The following is a 22849-nucleotide window of genomic DNA, read 5'->3' on the forward strand; positions in this document are numbered from 1 at the left end:
AAATGATTCCTTTTGATCGGTTATTCAAAAAAGGTAATGGGTCCCGAATTAAAATTCCAAACCGTTCCCGAGATATTACTAATGTTCCACTTAAAAAACCACCCTGTAGAAACATGATAGGAAAAAGTAACTTTTAAAAACGATAAGTTGCCCCCCCCTCCTTTTTTGAAAATTTGTAATGACTTAACCGTGATGGTGCTAGCTTTATTTCAAGTGGCGCAATTGAGCGCATATCTAGATGTATCATATACTTGGCCCCTCCCAAATGTGTTTTCGGATTGCTAAAAATCGATAATGGCGCAAGAGTTATTATCGGTGGCGCGTGTGAGCGCATAACGACGGCCGCATTACTTATTAATAAAACGGACATCGAATCTGTAGGGGGGGGTGCAGGTTAACGCTCCTAACTACAAGTAGGTACGAACTAAACGGACTACGGAGAATGAGGTGCGGGAAAAGCCGGCACATCCACGATTGCAGTAGAGGTGGCGGGAGATTTGGGGGGGGGGCACTTCGAAGACCCCCTTACAGGAGGCAGTATTCAATTCATCATGTTTTAGGCAACCTTAGTGAATAGTTTCCGGCGTTTAATAGTAATATTAGAAAATGAAATACCATAGTACTTCGATTAAGTAGTTGCTGAAATTTGCGCCACGGAACATCTAAAAAATTTGATGTATCTGTATCTGATGATGACCTGAAAGTTGCTGTTTGTGACTATTTTGAAGAGCTATACCAAACGAAATTTTTGAAGGAGTCTGTTGATTGCGGATACAGTGGAATAAGCGCATAAAGCTACCGGGTGACCCAATAAGACTGTTCCTCGGCCATATCTCGAGAACCGTTCGTGATATTATTAGGTAAATCGGTCATGAAGAATCGCTGGACAATATTTTCAAGTTCTAAAAATGACCACCAGAGGGCGTAACTGCCATCTTAAATTTTAAAATTTCATTATCTTTAAATTTCGCATAATAAACTAAAAAACTTTTTTTCACATTTTTAAAGAGAACCAGTTTATCATTTTCGTAAAAACAAAAACTTAGTTCTTTCAAATATAAAGATGGTGTGGGACGTTCAGTTGTTTTTGCAATAACCTGCTTTAACTTCTTAACCGTTTGACCGCTTTTAACAAATTTGGTATGGTTGAAAAGAGCATTCCTTGGACAATGAGAATCGACAAATACCGGAAATACTCTAATAAGATACAATTTAAGCATTTTTATTAATTAATTATAATTAATCTCATTTTCCCAATATTTGAGGTTAGGAACGAGATTTTGAAAAACGGTTTTCACTGGCATCTTTGGATGTTATTTGGTTACTTTTTCATAAAGAAAAAGTCATATCATTCCATTTCATTTTTTTTAGGATTTTGGGTCATGGTGCCAAAACTAGCCCCCTGGCGCAGAAGGATTCAACTAAATTAACTATATTTTGTTTTGTTTTTGTTTTTACGAAAATGATAGATAAACTGGTTCTCTTTAAAAATGTGAAAAAAGAATGTTTAGTTTATTATGCGAAATTTAAAGAAAATGCAATTTTAAAATTTAAGAAGGCAGTTACGCTCTCTGGTGGTCATTTTTAGAAATTGAAAATATTTTCTAGCGATTCTTCATAACCGATTTACCCAATAATTTTTTTTTACCCCTGTCATACGACGTACGGTTCCCGAGATATGGCCGAGGAACGGTCTTAATGGGTCACCCGGTACATAGAAACATTAACTTTGTTTTGCTATCAATTTCTTTTCTTTCAAATCTAGGTAAGTTACATAAAAATGTCCCTTCGTAATAATTAAAATTGATTAAACAATTATTAATAGTTTGTTTTGTAAATAATGAACTATTCATAAGCTTTCTCTGTAGCCGTATTTAGGCCCGATGCATACATTCGATTTTTTGACTTGTGGCACCGCAACGACAGCCGCAGAATCTGATTCAGACGATGCCGTTAAATATCGAAGTCCGTATTTGTTGATTTCTAGTATGGACATGTATCGCAAGAAACGTGTGGTTGCGGCGTACTTAATTTATAAATTAATTTTTTTTTTTAAGAAAAACAAGGTGATATTGGGTGGACCCGTTCACAAAATACATATTTCTTCACTCCATTTCTTTTCTTCACACGATCATATGGTAACTCAACAGGGACATTCCAGATTAATGGATATTTTTTAATTTCATCGATAAAAAAGTCAATATCGATTTCATCCACCATTGTAGGTGAAATGCCGTGTGTATGCAACAATAACTAACAATGTATGTACTACAAAGTCGTAGATGCGGGCGACAAGTGACGTATGCTGGCCGTACTGCTCCGCAACTCCTATCCCGGTACCGCGCGTCAAAAAATCGGATGTGTGTACTGGGCCTTACTCGGGCCCTTTTGTGGTACACGATTGACTTTATATTTTACGTTTACGTCCATTTATTAACGGAATACCATCATCAATATTTATAACCGAGATTGTGCCAATTAGCAGTTGCAATGAAGGCAGGAACAGACCCTTGCGGAGCCCGGGCCACTTTCTGTATCTACCCGCCAATCTACCATTTACGGTTACTAAACCTTAAATTGTGCTTTAGGAATAGGTAATTAAACTGAAAACATCCTTGAACCAAATAAGAGCGTGTTTGTCAAATAAGCGCACATTAAAGCCGGAAAAAAGTTTTAATAGCCCAATTAATTGTATACGAACTTAAATTAGAAGTAATTTGAAAGTAATATTTATATACCTACACTAACGTTGCATTTGAAACGAATTTGTGGTTACTTATTTTTTACAGTCTAGTGCGTATGGGGCAGGGGAGTTTCTTATACAATATGCTCCGAGTCAGTTCGCTTTTACGCTTTATTATGAAAACAATACATTAATAACATAACCGTTAACGACGCGACTACCTTGCTTCTTGCTTTTTTTTTGACGCGCTTCAAAAAAAAACGATGTAACTGGCCCAGTAAACCAGAAGTGACACAGTGATGATTTTGGTCTATGACGAGAAAAGTAACGCGTACAAATTGACCTGTGATTATGAATGTTATTCGTACTCCCCGCAATTTTATGTACGTCGAAGTGCGGGCGGAAACACTTTTGGTTTCAAAATCAAATGTTTTTTGAAATCGCTCGATTGCTTTAGTGTGAAAATTGTGACCGATCTTAAGGTGAGTACAAAACGCGCGCAAAGGACACAGTCACTACATATCTAGTACGGGTAAAGCACCAATATGTACTTACACCGTAAATTTCCGTTATTTAATTCATTAGCATAATTAGCAAGTGCAGGTAATTTTATGACCCAAATACGTTTTGAAGTCAACTGCATTTATCATGTCAAAATCAAAATTTGGAAAGGCGTAGAGGGTGAGAGAAAGTGTGGCATCTTCATATCTTAGATATCAGGAAGGTAATAAAAGTAAGTAGTTTTCCATTAGACTAAAAAATTAGCATTGAGCGCTAATTGTAACGACCCAAAATATAATGGTGCACTTTGGTGTCATTCCATCCGAGTGCTTTTATGATGTTCCGGTGGTTTCCCGATAATGTAATTTGGAAAGTTCCTCATTTGATTTCTTTTGAATATTTCAAACATCAAATCTATTTAATCTTTTGTTATTGGTAAAGCGGCTTCTATTTTTGGAAAATGTGTCATTAGTATTTACGAACTAGAATCTATTTGAGATAAAGCATCTATCTAGAGCTTATAAGGATTTTTGTTAACGTTATTAATAATTTATGTTATTGATAACTGCCTTAAATGGGTACAGTTCATGTAAATATGCATTGCTGTACAGTGTTCTCACGTGTACAAAAGGTCAGTTCTTCAAAACTCCATCAAATACTTACTGAGCAATATTGACACATCAACTTTCAGCTTTTGTCCCTTTTGACCACAAATTTGATTGACGGCCCATACATATTACTTCATTTATAAATTCTACGTAACATTCTACATATAGGGTGTCCCAGAACTGTTGATTATATCCGTTATTTATGAAGCAATGTTTTTAATAATTGGAGTGTTTATATAACAAATAAATAATTGTAATTTTTTTTCGACTTCCTTGAAATGTCTTTAACTTTTTGTTTTTAAATGCGACACCCTGTATATTTTATTGGATAAAAAGTTTCATAAGAGATCTTGTAACTAAGGTTTTTGTTTATCGAAAAGTGATACAAGAATTAAAAATATCGAAATCTCGAAGTAGGTGCTAATATTGGTAGAATGAAGTAGATTCACATGGTTAATGTCGTTAGAAGTCGGTAATGTAGAAACATCCACGCGTCGTTCGTCACTTGCTAAAATGGCGGGTCCAGATAAAAATGCTAAATCATCCACGTACTGTGTGGGTAACGCGTAATATCCAAGTAGGTCAACGTAAAAGGTAATCCAAAAGAAATAACGACGAGAAACTTTGAGCGAAGGTTAAACCTTAAAAAAACATACGTCTTAATAAAAATACTGTGCAATAATGTAACATACCTCAAATACCAAACACAAATCCGCAAAACGTCTCAATGGACTCACCAAGATATCAAAGAGAAAGAAAGGCAACTCCGAAAGAAAAATATGGTAAAGCCAATAAATCCCTGTTAAGAGGTATGGCACGAAGCCAGTAAGAGTAACGGCGTATCAAGAGACACTCGCAAGTAATCAATTCGAAGGCAGAAAAGGAAGAGAACTACAACTGCGCGCAATATTGAATTAAAGAAGGAATGGCGACGACTTCCGTCGGCGAAACTAATAACTATGGCAATAAGAAATCACGAGAATAATAATAATAAATGAGAAATCTACTACAGAAATAATTTACATCTAAACTAGTGGATTACAAAGAATATACCTAGATGGCGTAAGAATGCCAAGTAATTTAAATAAGAGCACAGAGCAAGGGCTACTTAAGCGAAATCCAAATCGGTCATATCAATTGGCGAGAAAACGTTACAATCTTTGGTTCAAATTTCAAAAAATATCTCTATAAATAAAAAAGTTGACATTGAGCTGTTTGCGCATGCGCACATCTGATTTTTAAAATATGCGATATGTTTGCCTTTACTATCTATAGTTAAAATTTCAAAGAAAATACCTCCATAATTAAGAATGTTGCATTGCGCAATATGCGACATGTTTGTTTTTACTAGACGCATCTGCGGTTAAAATTTTAAAAATATGTCGCATGCGCATATTAATCGTCAAGATTTTTCTTGGCTCAGGTGCTAGAGCTATAAGCTACCAAATTCAAAAAGAACTAAATATATTGGAAGAAGTAGTTAAGGCCTCGGACGGACGGGCAGACGAACGGACGGACAGACAGAGAAAGTGGCAACAATACCGGAAAATGCGCTAAGAATATACGCAGGACCACTATGGGCATTGTTGAGGACAATCTAGAAAGGTTATGTGAAGGAAAAATCTAATAGATCTGTAGAATTTAAAAAATATGACAAAATCAACAACGCTAAGAGTCTGAAGAATTGAAAATATTCAGCAAATTTTAAAGCTCGGAAGAAACTGACGAATCTGAAACCTTTAAATAGTTGAAGATGTTTCTGGAGCCGGGGAATCCCAAGCATGTGAAGAATCTAAAGAGATATTGAAGAACTGGAAGAAGCTTAATAATGGGAGAATTCGAAGGATTTAAAGAATTTGAAGTTTAAAATATTTGGAAATTATGAAGAATTTGAAAAATCCGATGAATTCGAACGAGCGCGAGAACTGCGAGAACCCGACAAATGTTAGGAATGTCTGAAGAAGTTGAGGAATATAAAGTATTCGAAGAAACGGAAGAATTTGAAGAATATTATGATTCTGTATTTTATTGTGAAGGTAGTCAATGTAATCTAAACTTTGTCAGAACAACTTTAATTATGATTCTTATTTTTGTTTTGCGGAAGAATGTGATGGATGCAAATGCAAGCACGTCAAGAATCTAAAGAGAAGGAAAAATTGAAACACTACGCTCCTGTATTAATATTTTCAGTCAATGACAATTTTTCTTTGTAAACCGGAAAATTCTTCTTTAGGTGAAAATCGGTACTGGCTATACACGTAATTTCTGCCAATTGTTCTACCGCTGATCGATTTAACTTGGCTGCCTCGATCCGAATTCACGTAATACGCACTAAAACCACCCTGAAACTTTGGCACCACTTTTTGTAATCCCACGATCTTCTTGGCACTCCATGACTAAATTAACTTTTTTCACTGCGCTCTCTATTCTTGCCCGGTCTAACTCAAACTTAATTTTTTCTTATCCCGCTGCCAACTTAAAGCCTTCACGACTTAGCAGAGAATTCAACCGTACTGCTTTGCGGCTACTCGCATAATGCCCTCCGAAATTCTCTATCTTAATCCCACTTTTACCAATTTTACAATCACACCTTCAAAATGGTTGCTAATGGCATCCACGGCTCATTACTGGTTTAACCAACAAACTTCATCTCCCATTACCAATCCCACGTTTAGAAAAGCAATGATCTAGAAACCACGGCATCATCCTCAACGTAAGCGATACGAAACGGATCCAACTCATGAAACGGACGCGTATAACCCCTTAATTCTGCCTTATCTCCCGCCAGACTGGCTCGACCAACTTTCTCAAGCAATTAATCGGCCAGTGCTGTATCCGGAAAGCATAGACTTAAATCCATTAGTGCAACCAAATTTTGGAGAAACCTGTCCTACAATGCAACCACCCTGTCAACCCCTAAAACCGAAAAACCCTACAGAAATTCAACTCTAAGCACTTTATTTGGGAAATCACCCTTAAGATCATTTCAACAACTAAAATCTGAGTAAAATTTCGCCTGTGTTCTTATTACTCTATACAAAAGATTTCAAAAAAATTTAATTATCGCGCGAACGGTCGGGCGGACGACCGACCGGACGTTCAGACTTTTTCTCGGACTTTTTGATGTTTTTGATACAGAACCTGCTCGCAATACTCGCACTACTATTGCCTAGTATAAGTGCAAATTCATTAACAAACCTAATCAAAAACACGCATGTTCCAATTAACCGAGTTTACCATCTCATATTTATATTTGGCGCCCACACCTACTTCGTTAATACTCCCGCAAATTTGGCCCAATACACTATATTTGAATGAACTGTGACATAAAACTAGAAGTTCGTAAAGTATCGATAGAAATAACATGGCCAATATGTACAGTGCGTGTCAAAGTTTGAACTTGGTATAAAACTAACGTATGGTTTCTTTTCAGGCTTGCTGGTCATGCTTCGTGTGCGCAGAGACCATACTTTGCACCATATCGTTGGCCGCCGGTTTGGGCAATTTATACAGGCTACCACAAACGACACTAATCAGAGGCGGTTTACCGTTTCTCGTGGCCTACATAATTTTATCGTTATTCATCGGGCTGCCGCTGCTCTTCCTCGAGCTGGGCCTAGGACAGTTGGCCCAAGAGGGATTCATCAAAATTTGGAGAGCTGTTCCGATCTTCCGCGGTAAGTAGTGAACAACGTAATGGGCACGCGTTTATTTAATGTTTGTTTTGTCTAGTTTAGATAATTACACTCGTGTTGTCATTCTGTTTGATTCAGTTAATTACTTTGCTTGTATCCGCTTAATTGAACTGCGTGTATTTATAGGCATGAAGGACGTGATTCAATTGGACAATTAACGTTGATTTAATTTTACTGTTTGCATTGTGACATAAGAATAAGAAGTAATTGAGAAATATTGCAGTTGGAAAATACCAAATACGGCTGCAATTACTAATTAACTGAATTGAGCCCGTTCTTCTTGTAAAAGTTTAAATGAGTTCTGTCGCCGTTTTATTTTAAGACAGTATACCCACATTTGCATTTGGTTTATTTTGTACATGTCGAGGAAAAGCAGTCAATGAACGGCCTTCTCAAGGAAACTGTCGCAACATTTTTCTTTGATCTTTTCTTCCTATTCAGATTTTGTTTGAGCAACTACTTGGATTTCAACAGGTATCACTGTATTTTGCTACCAAACTAATTAACCTGCCTTCATTGGCGGGTGCAAATAATTGGATTTATTGACTCAATATCAGACGTGGTCACTTCCAAACTTGAGCTGGCAAGAGGCGTAGTGTAACGGCTTAGTTATATTTATACGGATCGAAGACCTTACTTGCATAAAATAAAATTGAATCTCTACGGCACTGGCCAAAAAATTACGATTAATGTTTGTTCCACGGCTAGCTCAGTATTTGATCCTTATCTAAAAGTCATCTTTATCACAATAAATTACTGGTACATTCTCCTGTACAAAATATACACATACCAATTTTAATCCAACCAAAGGAATGGTATCACTGAAATTAAATGCATTTTTCTAATCAATCAAACAAAATAACCCAAATCTTTTGTTTGGAATATTCACGGGTCGGCTCCTTTAGGAATATCAAAATTGCAATTTATATAATTCAAAAAAATTTCATATAACGTACAGTAATTGACGTGGGTAATCTCTTCTGGTAACAATTGATTTTAGCCCTCATTGGAAAATACCGCTTCCTTTAGAAACATGGAAATAGATTACTTTGATGGTATAAGTAGTACTATAGTAGACATTTTGTACCGCCCTGGACACGTTATCTTCGTGATGAATGCAAGTTTGGTTTGGTGAAGAATAGTTCGTATGAATTCCGAATCCAAGCAAACTGGCTTCAATTTCGCAAAAGTAAGACTTGACATCGTTATTATACAAAGCAATAAAATGCCAATGTTCCGCTGTGTATTAATTTTGCCCAATTTATTAACTAGGTTTTGTTGCGGACAAAATGTACCGATTAATTGTCTTTAAATTCCCTGCCGTGTTCCGTTGTATACCAATTTTTTGTTTATTGCACAATGCGTTATCCAATTAAGTCACTCAACTTTAAGGAATTTGCTTTTAACCAGCTAGAAAAACCGAAACGGGCCTTCCCTTCTGAACGTAATGACTTCGATTGGCGTGCCCTAACAACCAATCGAAAACCCGCAGTTCGACTTTGTCCACAACTCGCTTTCCCCAATACGTTTCTTGATATCGCCAGACATACTTTAACTCATGTTCGCTATGAAGGGGTAAATTTTTCAATATTGGAACAAAATACAAATTTAAAACTAAATTTGTGAAACGGCAAAGCGGCCACCTGTTACATTGAAGTGGCGAGTCGGAGTCGAATCTTCCTTTGAACTTCTTCGGATCAATACTGTTTCATAAAATCTTTTTAAACATCTGATTTGATCTTCTTTTCTAATTGAATTTGGTTTGCCCTTAATTCCTGTCGCACTTCAAGCTTCGGATTCATTTCTTTCCTAATTTCTTGTTGTTCTTTTTGTTGTTCCTTTCTATTTTCTGTAAACTCCACTTAAATCCCTTTTTGATCATCTTATTTTGGATGTGGCTGGTTTCTTCTTGATATACTCTTGTGCTGAGTTGCTTTACCTCCTCCAAACTCCTTCTGTATTATTTCATTTTGAATTAATTTTTTTGTATGCTGCTTAAATCCTGGCCGTAGTTCCATATACCATAATATAAACCTACTTTTTTTTCAAAAAGTTTGTAAATATCAACCCTAAATTCCAAGAAAAATCACAACTTTGGACACCCCTTCGTAATTTTTTTTTCACGCTTCTACTGGCCGTTATAAAATTCAATCCTATTTCTGAATTTGTTTAGCTTCGTGATCCCTACTTCCAGCTGTCTGTAACGCCACTGGTAGATTGGTACCTACTGACCTAATTAATTTCAACACCTACTTCCGCAAACAAACTCCCGCCACGGTCGTTAATCTGTAATAAAAATTAAGGCGATCCTTTGCCACTTTTTTGTGAAATTTTTAATACCGCAAACAGAATCAATTTAGCTACGTTTGTTTCCGAGATACAGAAACAATAAGTTTGGCTCTTTGGGATGTTACACAAGTTTGACTCATGGACGTCCAATGGACGGCATCGCTTGGACATATGTTCGTACACATAGTACGTCCTCATTTCGTTCACTGAACGTTCGTTTTTCGTACATAATTTGTCTGTTTTGCACTAATTTGTACATCCCAGTTACGTCCAACATGTACGTACACTGTACATATATGGTCGAATAAAGGCAGGTGTGACGGCACCACGTGCTATTATGAAGAAAAAGGCAAAAAATATAGAGACATTGAAATCTTGTTTACTCTGTCAGCTGTTTGTCTTTTCAGCGGCCATTTTACTGGTAAAAAGAAAGGAACTAAAGTAGCTTAAATCAAATTTTAATCCTAATTCATTCATGTAAGATTCCTTATTTCTGATTAATTAGACATAAGAACAAATGTTATTACAAAATACAAATTATACCAACTATGCTCGTATGTACATAAGACGTCCCTACGTAAACGTCTCGTGTACGTACAAAAAGGACGTCTAGTGGACGAATGGTGCTATATGGGTATCATATCTTACTACCCATGTGCCATGTAAGATAGAAAAAATGTGAAAACTGCATAGTTAAGATACATTTTTGGACCACTGTTTCTGAGATGGGTCGTTGGTATTTTTTAAATGTAACACCTTGTATAATTAGGAAACAAAACGTCGTCTATTGTTTTACAACAATTACAATGCTATGCTAGGGTAAGAGGAAGACTTTATTCGTTCAAAGACACCTGCCGTCTTCCGCTACATAAATTGTTTAAGCCCAAATAAAGCAAATATTTACCTAAGCGTGTAAAACAATTGACCGGTATACAGGAAATGACGGGAGAATTTGGGTTGTGTAACTTTTCCGTTTGCTAATACAATTACGAAAGTTTATCTTGATCTTCTGATTGATCTTCTCAAGGTTGGTTTGATTATCTGCATTGTCCTTAAAAACGGAATCAAACTGGTGCAACGGTATAGCTCGAACGCGTTTAAATTACGAGGTTAGATTTACATAATTTTGATGTTTTGTAGTAAAGTAAATAGAATGGAAATTTGTGTTTTGTTCAAAATACCTAAAATGGTATCACTTTCCAGCAATTTTCGGTCGTCGGCTTAAGTAGACACTTAATGCATGTAGATGCGTTTCGCTTACTTTAACTTTTATAATATTTTAAATTCCATTTGTTTAAAAAGATTACTTGTTACACGAATTCCGCGCAATTAAAAGCGTAAATTTTATACTTTCAACTTTATGCATAATACTTTTTCTTTTGTGTTTCTAGGATTGGGTTACGTCAAGTTCGGAGCAATTAGTCTACTTAGCCTCTACTATTCGTTGTATATTGGATTGTTTATCAATTACTTAATATGGTTCGGCAAGGGCCCACCGCCGTTTACGGAATGTGCGACAGTTAAAATTACGGACGTAAGTATCTGATTTTTCTTCGGAAATAATATTAAACTTATGTTCAGAGAGAAATCTATATCTTATCAGCCAAGCGAGCACTGACAAGAGAAAAATTAAAATCTTGTAAAGGTATGGAATTTTTGAGGATCCCCAAAATATCAGGAATCTTGTTGACCATTCCCACCTTGCTGAATTATAAGAATGTTTTAATTAATTAATTAAACTTAAAGGTGTGAAACAGCCGTTACATTTGGCGATCCGAAAAAACTTCTTTGTTTATTACAGTGAGTTTAGTGTCAATTTAAATTTAATCCCGCTTTTTATTTGCAAAGCGGTTCTCCGATTTGAAAATGTTCTTTCGCGTATATTTTACCACAAAATAAAAAAGCCCAAAATTTACTCTAATTCGCTTATTCGCACACATAAAATTGCAGGTAAATTTTTTTACACGCCAATATTTGTACGTGGTCGCTCCCCAATTTGGTACGGGCTCACGCTCGGAACTTCATTAAGAATTCAATTTCAGCGTACCTCACGTAGTTCGTCATCGTTGGCTTTTTAAATCTTGCCAATTAGAAGTTCTGAAACGGGAGCTACTTTCTGAACTCAAGGACCTGGACTAGCGTACCTTTTTAAACCAATAATAAACCTACATTTTTGTCGCGTTCTCGGCTTTAAACGGAACGAAACTATTAGGTTCGGAAAGATCGTGGCAACCGCTCTCGCTTTCCACAATACGGTTCTTATTATCGTCAGACATACTTTTATTCATATTCGCTATGGAGCGGTCTATGTGTAAATTTTCGTATGTTTAACAAACAACAAACCAAATTTTTTTAACTGCAAAGCGTTTACCAGTTCTATAAAGGTTCCTACTGTCTTATAATATAGGTTAATTAAAATTCGTAATTGGAAGATAGTGGAAAGGTTGATGGCAAATACTACAAAGCCAAAATATTGACATCTATTGAACTTTTTAATATCAATCAATTTCGATTTTCATCTACAGCCCTCCAAAAATCAATATTTATTTATTTTAGTCCTTTTGAGTGAGTGTATTCGCTTCATTGATCCAAAGTTGTTCTTTACAAACAAATCGAAATAAAATTTATATATTTCACTCAGTTAGAAGACTTCCGTTTCTTAATATTGAAATTAAATGGAAAAAAAAAGTATGCAATGTATGTTGCCATCCTATCAGAAACTAAAATGCTGCAACATTTTATTATTGATTAACGAGCTCCTAAGCGAGTTCATAATTTTGGACTTTCTGTCCGCTCGTCCGTCTGTCTGTGTACATGATAACTCGCGAATGGTTTCGAATTTTCGAATTCTGTTTTCAGTATTATGTTTATCATCACCCAAGGAAAAACTGACCAAATTTTCCCTGACCCACGAGTTCATTTGCTATATTTGTCACAAGTTTATTTATTCTTATTTTATTGTTTTTTTTTTTAGTTTACCTATTACAGGAAATCAAAGTGTTGACATTTTCAAAATTTGTGTGGTATCCTATATGATAATTTGCCTATTTTTTATACAAACATCACATTTCTGTCCTTTTCTTTTAGTTTGCCGTAAAAAGTGAATAACTTTTAATGATCATAAAACGATAGTGAAGGTGTATTGGGTAATGGTAGGTTAGGTTTCGTACGCTACTAATTTCCAATCACCGATATGCATCAATAACGTGGTGATTACAGGCGCATAATAACAATAAGAGCGAATAATTACGTAATAAAACAGATATAATCTTACAGTAACCACGAATTTAACACGATAGATCCTGCGAAGGCTATTATTGATTTAGAATTTATGGCTATATTGACTTAAGCCAGTTAATAAAACGTAAAAGTTAAAATCTCCAGTTTTTGTAATTATCCACAATTGTTGTTATTAATAAACAATACCATGCATGCTTGTTGCTTGCAATGTCGTTTGCATAACTTCCTGTTTCATATACGACTGTAATTTGCCTATCGGAATGTGATGTTAATATTATATACAAGACCACACAACAACAGTTTCCTGTTCGAACACTATTTTTCTTTAAATTTTGACGAAGGACGTTACTTGAACGAATTTTATTAAGATCACCTCACTGACCAAGTTAATGCTAACAGGAAGTTAGATCTTCACGCACAGTGATCAACTGTACGGTAATTTTTATAATTAGCCGCCTGGCCAAAATTATACATTCATGACCAATCAATTGTAATTTTTTTTAACGGAAAGTATCTACTGTCATTATTTATTGTTGCGCGAATCTTTGCGGATATTCTAAATAATACCTATACAGGGTGTTCCTCATTGTGATGTAAATACGGAAAGGACTCAACGTTCATATAAGCATAGGTCCGCAAACGCTCCGTTACCGGTCTACAGGGTGTTATAATTTCACCGTACATTTTAAACCTTTAATTTATAAACATATGTAAACACAAGATACAATTTTCAATGTCGACTGTCAAAACTATATATAAAAGCAAGATATTATCCAAATAGTACCAGGACCTACTGCATGACCACTTTATATGTTACGGGGGTTCTTCGACAAGTGATAAACACATGACCAATGCTAATGGAGAAAGTAAATCATTACACGATTTTGCCCAAAAGCTGTTGAGCTCTTCTTTTTATGTCTAAGAATATTGTGTACCAAATTTGGTTCCAATCGGTTCAGTCGTTTGGCTCGAAATGAGAGTACAGACAGACAGGCCGACATCATTGAGGTGAAATGACTTCAAAAGAGCACAGAAGCTAAATTTGCTAATAAAATTTAATTGCATTTATTTTTTCACAAACAATTTTTAAATCACACACTCGGGCTTGTCCAAGTTACACACTCTAAATTTACTGGGTTCGTAAAATAATTTCGCATTTTACTTTAAATGATCAGAACCAGTATCTCTGATAACCATAAAATAATTACGCAAACTATAATTATGCGTGGTATCACAGCATACGTGTCTGAGCAGATGGAAGGGTGAGAATTTTTAAATTTTAAGATTTGAATCTCGCCTAAAAAAGTTGTTCCTCCAATATTAGGAGTTGTTTTCATTGCTCATTTTTTGAAATGATTATCTTTAACTGCAACCACTTTCACTTTAATTTCAATTTATGAAAAAATGACCTACGAAACTCTTTCCGCTTGGTTCAGTTAAGAATTTTTCAATATATATAAAAAGTGAATCATCTGAAGTCTACCTAAATGGAAATTAAAATTTAAAGTTTTGGATTAGAATATATGGCGAGAAAATATTGGACCCTGGAGTATAATTTAAAGTCAAAATCTCATCTCTTGAATTAATTAACACTTTCACTGTAATTTGTATTCTACCGAGAAAGGAGTTTAATTTCCTTTGATTATTTTCATAATATATTGTGGGGCGAATAAACTGCAAACGGGGTTATTATCTGAAATCCGCCAAGTGCATTTCCCGTTGCTATTATTAGAAATTAGGGCACTCGATTAGGATTAATCTAATAGTCAATGCATCTGTATGCAAGTGTATAATTACAATTTTCTTTCTTACTTACAGTCCGGCTACAAGGCGGATGGAATACCAGGCCAGGAATGTCTGCAGTAAGTATAACTTTGTTCAGCAGCATACCCGACACACATCGCATCAATTATTTCAGAAAAACATTCCTAGAGTCCGCATTTACGGATCCCAAAAATTACGGAATTTACGTGGGAATAATTTTTCTAATTTGGATTACGGTAATGGGCTTGTAAGTATTCGTGCGTAATTTGCGAAAATATCGAAAGCTGCTTTTAGCCTAATCGGAAGGACCAAAACGTATTCGAAGTTACTCGTCATTTTTTTAATTCCTATCTTGGGCTGTGTGATAGCGTTAATTGTGAAAGCCGTGAAGATGGAGCAGGAATTCGAAGGACTGCAAAAGTTCGCGACTGACATTGAGTGGTCGTTATTAGGCAGCGCTAATGTAAGCGATCGCAATCTGTGACGCTTTAAATGGATGATTTTTTTTTGCAGATATGGTATTATGCGATCATTCAAGTGTTCTTTGCAACGCACATTGGATTCGGTCCTTTCGTCACGAATGCGGGAACAGTCTTGAGCAAGGCGAATGCCTTTTGGTAACCGCCCGTAGGGAAAAGTGCTAATTGTACTGATCTGTTTATTTCAGGACCGCTGTCGGTTATGTGATCATTAACTTAGTGTTTGGTATCGTATCTGTGATACTCTGCTTTATTCTTTCGGGCAAGCTGGGGGCGACATATAAAACTGGTCCAGTTGCGGAATTACATCTGCTTAGTTTAGTGTATGATACTGCCAGCGAATTTGGAAGTGAAGACGCACGAATATGGTCAATTGTAACCTTTTGCATGCTGATTCTATCAGGATTTGTTTCATTGGTAAGTGTGATGTGAAAAAAATTCAAGATGGCTACTTTTGAGGAACATTTTAGATTACTTGATACATTTTTAGCTTCCTAGCATGTGCTAGGTAGCTATTGCGATAGCCGTTTTTTGAACATTTCAAAATTTCATCAAATGTCGACCTTTTAGACCATTTTAAGCAACTTTTAAAGCATAAAATTTTTTTCCGTCTGTATGTACGTACGTACGTTTGTTGGCAATTTTCTGAGAAAACGGCTCGACGGATTTTGTTGAAATTTTGTATATATGTTTTAGGCATACCGAACAGAAAAATAACGGGCCGGATTTTTGAAAAAAAATTTTGGAGCGCCGTAACGGCATCGAACTTTTTCTTTCAAATAGCAACCTAAAATTTTTATTCTATTATTTGGAAGACCTTATTTTCCTGTGTACAACCTACAAAAAATTGGGCCGGGTTATATTATCAAAAAACGGAGAAAAAAATTGTGTTGCATATGTGCAAAAAAAAATCGCAACGATCTTGTTTCTGAAGCAATTTAAACGAAATTTCTATGGTAAGTCCCTTTAATAAAAGCAAACAAAATTCATGCGCAAAAATCGTGAATGCGCATCAAATGTTGACGTTTTAGATCATTTTAAGCAACTTTTAAAGAATAAATTTTTCCCGTCTGTAAGTGCGTACATATTTTGGTTTCAGCTAGGAAGCTATTCTGTCAAGAATTTGACACCTGGTTTAATTCTCTTTTCAACGCGCTATCATAGCATAAGATTCAAAATAAGATAAGATACCAGATATATCGACGGTTTTTAGCGCATTTTCCAACGAAGTTGGGTGCGCTATTGCAGCCACTTTCTCTGTCCGTCCGTCTGTCCGAGGTGTTAACTACTCCTACAGTTTTCAAGATATTTAGTTCGTTCTTTTTGAATTCGGTAGCGTATCGCTCTGGCACCTGAGTCAAGGAAAATCTTGACGATTGAACTGCGCATGCACAGGCTGCGTAATGTTAACTTTTATATTTATTAATATATTTTGTTGAAATTTTAATCACAGGTACTTGTAGTAAAAACAAATATATCGCATATAGTAAAAATCAGATGTGCGCATACGCAGACTGCGCAATGCCAACTTTCTTTATGGAGATATTTCTTTGAAATTTTAACCAAAGATGCTTATAGTAAAAGCAAACGTATTGCATATTGTAAATATCAAATTAATAAGCGCATGCGCAGGACGCGCAATATCAACTGCGCAGTAAGTGACAACTTCCTTATTTATGAAGATATTTCTTTAAAATTTTAACCATATATAGTAGGTAATGAAAAACATAGCGCACATAGGTACGGCCCTTGGGGAAGTATTGATCAATTTATGGAAAATGCGCTGAAGTTACTCGCCTTAGGGCGAAAACCTTTTTACTTGTTAATTTTAATCAAGTAGTCTGTGATGAATTAAAAAAAACAAAACAAAATCTCACGAAACATGCCCGATATCTAAAATTATTGATTAAAATTGATTCAATACTCTCGTACACAAAAATTTCCCCACACAATATGACAACATCCAATAATTGTTTCGATTAAGAAAACACAAGTGCAATCATAAAAGGAGAAAAATCTTATCTCCAAACCCGAATACGTTGTGGAAACGGAGACGCGAAGGAGGGGGCTCTCAAAGCAAAAATGTCAAGTCTGGAATAGACGTATCTGTCGGCTTCGCAAATCTAAATATTTAGAAAACGGAGGTCGGAAGAGAGTGTTCTCAAAGGGAAAACGAGATGTATCTGTCAGTGGGATAAAAACTTCAAATCCGAATGTCTCTAAAACAGAGTATCGGCATTGATTATATACTTATACGAGTATATAATCAATGGTATCGGGAGAGGATATTCTCAAAGAGTAAGTGGAAGGTCTGGACTAGTAGTATCTGTCGTACTATTATAACTTACCTAATCTTTCAATTATGTCCGAAAAAGCAAACTTATCTATATTTATTTATTTAAACAAGTAAATAATAACACTTATAATTTATAAAACAATTAACAAGATTTTATGTAATCTGTAGACCGACACGTATGTTTGGGATAATTATGAATTTATTTGCATGACACTTCGAGGCCAACTGGAAGATAAGCCGGCACTGTCTAATCAAACCTGTCCTCGCATAAGTCCATGGTCATACGTTGAATGTTCTGTTTGCACCGTTAAGATTAATCAAAATTAAAAATGTTCCAAAAATCAATACATATTTTTTTAGAACTAGATAGCTCCGTAAAGCAGTCGCCTTTTTATTTATTTTATTTTATTCATTAAAAATTTTGTTCGAAAAAGCGCTAATATATTGAAAGTCTCTTTTTTTAGTCAATCTCATGGTTATAGTCTGGTAAAAATGCTATGCATTTTAAGAAACCGCTAGAGTAAGAGGTCCGTCGCTAGAGTGCGTATATTTCGCACAAATGCCGCCAAAATTGGGGTATTTTACGCTGGTGTTTTTAATGTTGGGGTGTACTCTATACTGGGCGCAATACGATTTGCACTTTCATTTGGTCTGCTTTTATTAGAGTAACTTACCATACAAATTTCGATCAAATACGCCCCACAAAAAATAAGAAGTATTTATTACTAATGCGCAATACGATTTTTGACACTTTCATTTTGTTTACTTTTATTAGAGGGTCCCACCATAAAAATTTCGTTCAAATTGCTCCACAAATTCGGATAAAAAAGAAAAAACTATAGTACATACTTGCAGCGGTTATTATAATAGTACATTATATATCAAGGTAGAGAAGTACAGTATTATTGCCTGAGCACCAAGATTACATCTCAAGGCGCTTGCGCCGAGGGGTGTAAGGTGCGAAGGCAATAATAGACTTCTCTACCGTGGTATATATACTATTTTTTTCACTACTAGCACTTGAAATCCTCTAAATTAACATATTATATTGATAAGAAAATGAACGGTTGGACAGAATTTTTTGTTTCTTAATTTAACATGTCAATCAAGTACGTAGAAGTACAAGTCAAACAGGCCGTATTTTGTTCTGTTATTGAGATATTTTCAAAGAGTAATTTCGTTCGAATTTTTTCAAAATGTGATAATTTTAGGTATGTAATTTCTCTGGAAATGGCTGATTGTGGCAATTATTCATTTTAGAGAACTTGTCTAAACGTTTATTGAGCGAAATTTCGGGTTGTATTTTCTAAAAGTGACAGCGTGACAGTTCTCATTATTGACTACTAGTTAATAATGTCCACATTATTAACCACTTTGAACAAATGCCGAGAAAGGCTACTTTACAAGTGGAAAAACGGTTAATAATCATGTCATCAGACGCTAGTAGTGAAAAAAATATTTTTTTATTTCTTAGAAAAACACACCAATGAAGTGGAAACTCAATAATTTTCCTTTTGGTAAATAAAGTGTCATTTGTTATACTGAGCACCAAAATATAGGAAAATGTTTCCAAAAGTCCTACTAATAAGACTAATTACCACACTCTAATTACAGACAACCTTGGTCTACGCCATAGTCAAAGCGTTGAGGGTCGAAACGAAGCAGAAGTTACCATGGTGGCAAGCGTTAGTAATTACTACATTCGTTGGAATGGTACTTAGTGCGCTGTTACTTTTGCCATCAAATTTCGCCGTGGTTCACTTGCTGGATCATTACGTGGTTGGAAATCTAGTCCTACTCTGCACTGTGTTCGAAATATTAGCAATTGTTGCTTTTTATGGTGCTTTAAACTAATGTTTTTTTAAATACATGTGTAACGTTTTGAATTTCAGGATCAAAGCGAATTCAATTAGATTTTGAGTTTATTCTTGGAAAGAGCCTGTCGAAGTTATGGATCGTTTTTTGGTGGCTAATTCCGTTCGTGTTGTCCGCCTTATTTATTTGGGCCTTGTGTACCGTATCCCTGACTGGAATTTGGGAGAGAGATCCTGCGTGGCTGTATAGCGTTGGCTGGGCGCTGGTTTTCGCATCATTAGTAATCATCTTTGCGCTTGGTTGTTACCAAGTACAAAAACAGGACGAATACTACACATTCAACGATGTAAGTTTGACATTTTTTTCGACAGTATTGTGGACCACCACACTTAAAACGGTTGCAAATAGACATAACAATCTTTTAATGCAAAATTTAATTGTTGTCAATGTTTTTCTTATAATTTTTGTTTTGTATTTTCGTGTTCACTATGCGCTCCCTGTAGATTTCCGTAAGAATCCACTAATGGAAGCGTGTTAAACTCCGATTTCTCTTACCTACGTTGCATTTACTAGAAACTGAACTTAATTGTGGGTACTAGGAGCCCAAATTCTGCCCTTTGCAGAAATTTGACACGTATAACGAGTACTTATGTTATAGAAATTGGTGGCAGTCACTAAACCATTGCGAAACTGGGGCCCGGTCGACCCAATAATGCGCTACAGTTGGGTGCAGTGGCACAGCAAGGCGAAGAACGGCGAGCGAGATTTCACTTTAAAAAGAAGAGGCACGCGAGACTATACCCATTCGGTGAAAAAGCGTCGTGAACCTTACGGCAAAGCGTACATACCGACAATTAGTAGTAATCCATCAACGTTATCGAGAAATTCTCCGAGACCCTTCAACCAAAACGATCTCAATCAAAACAGCATCAAAACAAATTACGCCGAACCGCTGCGGATTCTCGTAAATAGTCCCAATAACAACAAAATGTACCTAAATAGCGATCAGCGAGCTTTACACGTCACCTCCTTCAACAGTCAGCCCACAGTGAATTCGAACAGTTATTCGGACTATCAAACGAAGACAAATCTTAATCCGTTATCGGTTCATACAAATGGCGATCCAGTAGCCATGGAAAATGTAGCTACAGAAACTTACGGTACCTTCAGAAAGGGGCCATATGTTATTCCCCACGCTAACGGTGCACATATTTGCCATAGAAAATACAATGAAGCAGAAATTTCAACAGAGTTATAAAAATATATGTTGTAGGTAGGTATATGTATAATAATTGTTGTGTTATTTAAATTTTGTACAAATGTTGTAAATATATAATTTTACATTGTTACTTCCCTTCATTTTAAGTCTGCAACGTACACTATTAGGTCTCAATGTAAGATCTGAATACCTTAGTTTATTTTTATATAATTTTCAAATTTAGGTTATCCTGAAAGAAATGGGAGCGGAGCGGCACGCGTTTTACCTTTATGATTAATTAAATCAATAATGTACACTTTTATACGAAGTTTCATTAACAAGAATTTTACAATTCAGAAATTTTGTAACTTATCAACGTCGAAATAACTAAACTATGCGATCGATTTTCTTGTATTGAAAAAATTGCAAGACCTCAAATGGATGGACTACATGCCTTGCATCAAACTAGAAGCTCAAAGATACGACATGCACTGTAGGTATAACGTCGATATTCGATTATGTTGCGCAGTCGCCGGAACGAGGGTTTTTTGGGAATGAAGCATTACAGGAAGCCAGGGTAGCTTTACTTCGTTCCTTTGCTATTTTATTAAGAATTTATGTATTCAGGAGATAAGGAATTATCCACTGTGTCTTGCCCTATATGATTCTAATAACCTCGTATACCATGGAGAAAGCACCTAATACAGTTTCGATTCTGCGCTGCATATGTTCCTTTCTCACCACGTACGGACTGCTTAGTGTCTTAGCAAGACGAGAAGGGGATCCTCTAATTAAATTGCTGCTGTGACAATTGACTTAATACTTCTTGCATTCTCACCTTTTTCGTGTTAAATTAATAGTAGACGATGTGTGTTTATACTAACTTAATTTCTCTTACTTTCCATTTTGTGTTTATTATGTCAGTTGTATCCTTTTTTTTAAATTTGGTTAACTCGTTCACTTAATTTTTGATTATAGGTAGATATACAATATGGGATATAGTTCTCTTTTAGAGTTTGTTTTCGTAATTGATCTCTTATTGTATTTGTTTGTTGGTTCCTTTTTTTGCATAATGAAATTAATGTTATAGTTTCGAACGATCAAAATTAATGGTTTTATTTAATTTCCTTCCCGATGGTTCTCGCTTCCGAACACATAAAAAAACTGACCATAGAATAGCAACGGAAGATCTCGGTTTTTATTGGTCACACATTTTATAATACAATATGGTAGTACCATTGCATGAATAAACTAAGGTATACAGTTTTTAAGAACCCAATTAAAGGAGAAAGATATACATACCTCTCTGTGACATTAATTCAAATTTAAAACTCAGATGTCCTAAAGGGGGTACTGTAACGTTAATATGACAATGCCACCGCTGTTTCATAGCTCAGGATCTAGCGTGGAAATATCACAACGGCCTAATGCTGCACTCATTTACAACACCGAAGAGGAAGAAGAAACATCAAAGGAACGTGCCTAAGAACTTTCTTAAACGTTCGCCACTGCCAGTATCACCTTTGCCAACTGGGACTTGTAACACACATAACTATCAAACAATTACATAACTTTCACATATTTAAACGAATGGTAAAATACATAAGTTTAACTTCAGACCAAGACCATGTAATCATAAATTGAGCAAGCATTTACACTAAAAATGATTACAACAATAAAAGTTAACGGCAATTTTCTATATACATGTGCAGCATTGAGGTTAAATTATGTCAATTTCAAAAACAAAGATAAGAAATTATAAAAAAAATATAGTGTAGGTATACAAAACACAAAAAAAAACAACAAACTTAAACTATGCGATGCTTTCTCGATGACAGCTCAGACCAATATGATTGTAACTTAAGAAGCGTTCATCCTCTGGAGACGGTATAGAACTGTAGACAGCTTTTTTCTCTTCTAAAAGTCACACGGTTGCCAACTCTCAAAAATGTGCGCGTCATCGCAACAACTCGTCAACAAGTGATATTTTTTTCTGTACATTGTACAAATACAATAGCCAATTTGCATTTCAATGTTATTGCAAATGGTTAGAATTTAGATCATCAACAAAAGAAATCCCCACGTTCTGCAGATATTGGAACTGAACTGAAAGTTTTGGCAATACCAGCAGATGTGTCTCGTCCTATATGCTCTGCTTTCTCTTTTCCGATACTTCGTTATTGAGATGATTGACGATTCATTTTGCCTTTGTGAGTACTCCCAAAAAAATGGAATAAGTATTATCAATGTTGTTATTTATAGAACAATATTTGCAGGTAGG

At 35.6% G+C, this 22849-nt stretch overlaps 1 protein-coding gene across 3 annotated transcripts in view; it reads left to right on the top strand.

The window, feature by feature from the left end:
- The window catches only part of LOC116173316 (sodium-dependent nutrient amino acid transporter 1), a gene marked incomplete in the record, with an annotated part of 82715 nt that extends 61996 nt beyond the window's left edge, over positions 1-20719 (top strand). For all 3 annotated transcript variants that reach the window (XM_031490693.1, XM_031490694.1, XM_031490695.1), the window contains 8 exon segments: positions 14838-14878; positions 14935-15027; positions 15075-15243; positions 15294-15397; positions 15448-15676; positions 19170-19395; positions 19448-19716; positions 20029-20719. In XM_031490693.1, the coding sequence (XP_031346553.1) occupies positions 14838-14878; positions 14935-15027; positions 15075-15243; positions 15294-15397; positions 15448-15676; positions 19170-19395; positions 19448-19716; positions 20029-20628 (1731 nt within the window).
- Between the last annotated feature and the right edge of the window lie 2130 nt (positions 20720-22849).

Source organism: Photinus pyralis, unplaced genomic scaffold (assembly GCF_008802855.1).
Source record: "Photinus pyralis isolate 1611_PpyrPB1 unplaced genomic scaffold, Ppyr1.3 Ppyr1.4_LG6, whole genome shotgun sequence".
Classification (NCBI taxonomy): domain Eukaryota; kingdom Metazoa; phylum Arthropoda; class Insecta; order Coleoptera; family Lampyridae; genus Photinus; species Photinus pyralis.